Source organism: Pundamilia nyererei, unplaced genomic scaffold, assembly GCF_000239375.1.
Source record: "Pundamilia nyererei isolate P.nyererei 1_Seehausen unplaced genomic scaffold, PunNye1.0 scaffold00006, whole genome shotgun sequence".
In the NCBI taxonomy this organism is placed as follows: Eukaryota; Metazoa; Chordata; class Actinopteri; order Cichliformes; family Cichlidae; genus Pundamilia; species Pundamilia nyererei.
In genome coordinates this window covers 995618-997340 of record NW_005187407.1, presented here as the reverse complement: position 1 = coordinate 997340, position 1723 = coordinate 995618, and the positions used below count along the sequence as shown (strand labels likewise).

The window sequence follows — 1723 nt, the reverse complement described above, 5'->3', positions numbered from 1 at the left end:
ATGATCATTTTGTTCAAAACAATAACTTAACACACTGTTTAATAAAGGTGGTTAAAACACTGCAAGCTTACAGTTTATTTTGAATATTTAAAAGAATGTGAAAAAACCCTGAAATCTAGCTCCATTCTGATGTGGCTCTGTTAAACAACCAGCCTTTTTGGATTTCAGTGATATCAGTGATACTTACATTGCAGTGTTTGGATAAATCCAAGCATGTGATTGATGAATTGCTAAGTTTTTGTTCTTACTGAGGAATTAACCAGTCTTATGTTTCAGATTTCTGTGTAACTAACTGTTTGGTGTGTTTCTGTGTGTTTTTGTTTGTGTACATTACAGCTAGCCACATGGGACCCAGTTCATGGATTGAATGGCACTCTGACAGACAGAAAATTGGAAAACAACATGAGGGGAGTTGTGCTACGAGTTGTCACTGTTCTGGTGAGTTTAACTGGCCAGTTTGTTAATCTGTGCGTGTGTCTGTTCTTCGATTATGACAAGATTTCCAATTGTCCAAAGACAAAGAAGACCGATTTCAGTCTTTATACAACTTTTCTATTTTGTTCATCTTGAAGAATCAGGAGAGACTGTATTAATTTGACATTTCAAACTTTTGCTCCTTTATAAATCTGTCCTTTTGTCTATTTTTGTGCCAATCATTCCACTTTATATATATGGGAATGGATCTAGGGACAGCTTAAGAGCTTATGTGAGGGCATGAAAAAAAAACAGTTTATCAGACAGTGTTAGGAGTAAAGATGGGGGTCATAAAAGCCGAAGAATACCTACCACGGTGAGCTCACTAATGGACCAAGCTATCATAATTTCATTAGCCTTCATTTTGACATTTGACAACTATGTGATGGAGTCTTGATGGTGGTGGGACTCTGGCTTTCCAGCTCTATCTGCCTCGCCCGCAGCATCGATTTGAGTATATCCCTTGAGTGCTTTAAAGATTCACAGCTATAAATTCTTCATATCCCCCCTTTGAAGTGAGAAACAGAGGGAAAAAAGCGATAATGCTAGACATCTTTGTGGCTATCCCTTTTTACTGATCTTTTCATAAATTTTTTCAGTTTTTGATTTTCATCATCCTTAAAGGCAAAAAGGATATGGGCTGTGAATATTGTCCCTCTTCTCATTTGCACACTTTTAAGTTTGTGTTGCTCTTCCTGTTCTGTAGCTCTGCCTGTGTAAAAATGTTTATGTTTTACCCAAAATGCCTCATCCCCCTTGTCGGCCTACTAGCAGAAAAGCCTAGAAAGGGTGTGAAATGTCCATGTGCATTCCCAGATCTTTCCATGTGTAAATTGTTGCGGTTATGACCCATAAGTGTGCAGGCACTTACGGATGCACTGTAAACCCGAATAAGTTACCAGAACTCAAAAAAATTGAGGCAATCGATTGCCTCAACTTTTTTGAGTTGATCAACTCAAAAGTCAAATTTTTCCAGAACATAAAAGTTTGGATTACATGGTACTTGTCATAAACATCTGGCATTGAACAGTATCTTGCCTGCTCCCTTTTAGCACATTATGTTGAAATTAAATACATTTTTTTTAAATTAAATAAATTAAAACTAATTAACAAAAACATTTATAAATTAAAATAAGTAGACCAAAAATTGTTTAGTCAGGAAAACTGTCAGAGTAATGAAAAATAATGCCAAATAATAATAAATAATATCAAAATGTGCTTTTGGCTCTCTGGCTAATATCTGAATAAG

General features: G+C 35.8%; 1 protein-coding gene across 2 annotated transcripts in view; it reads left to right on the top strand.

Moving 5' to 3' along the window:
* grid2 (glutamate receptor, ionotropic, delta 2) overlaps window positions 1-1723 on the top strand; it is a 530237-nt gene that overhangs the window by 420457 nt on the left and 108057 nt on the right. For both annotated transcript variants that reach the window (XM_005722013.1, XM_005722014.2), the window contains exon 9: window positions 337-438. In XM_005722013.1, coding sequence (XP_005722070.1) covers window positions 337-438 — 102 coding nt within the window. The remainder of the gene's footprint in view (window positions 1-336; window positions 439-1723) is intronic.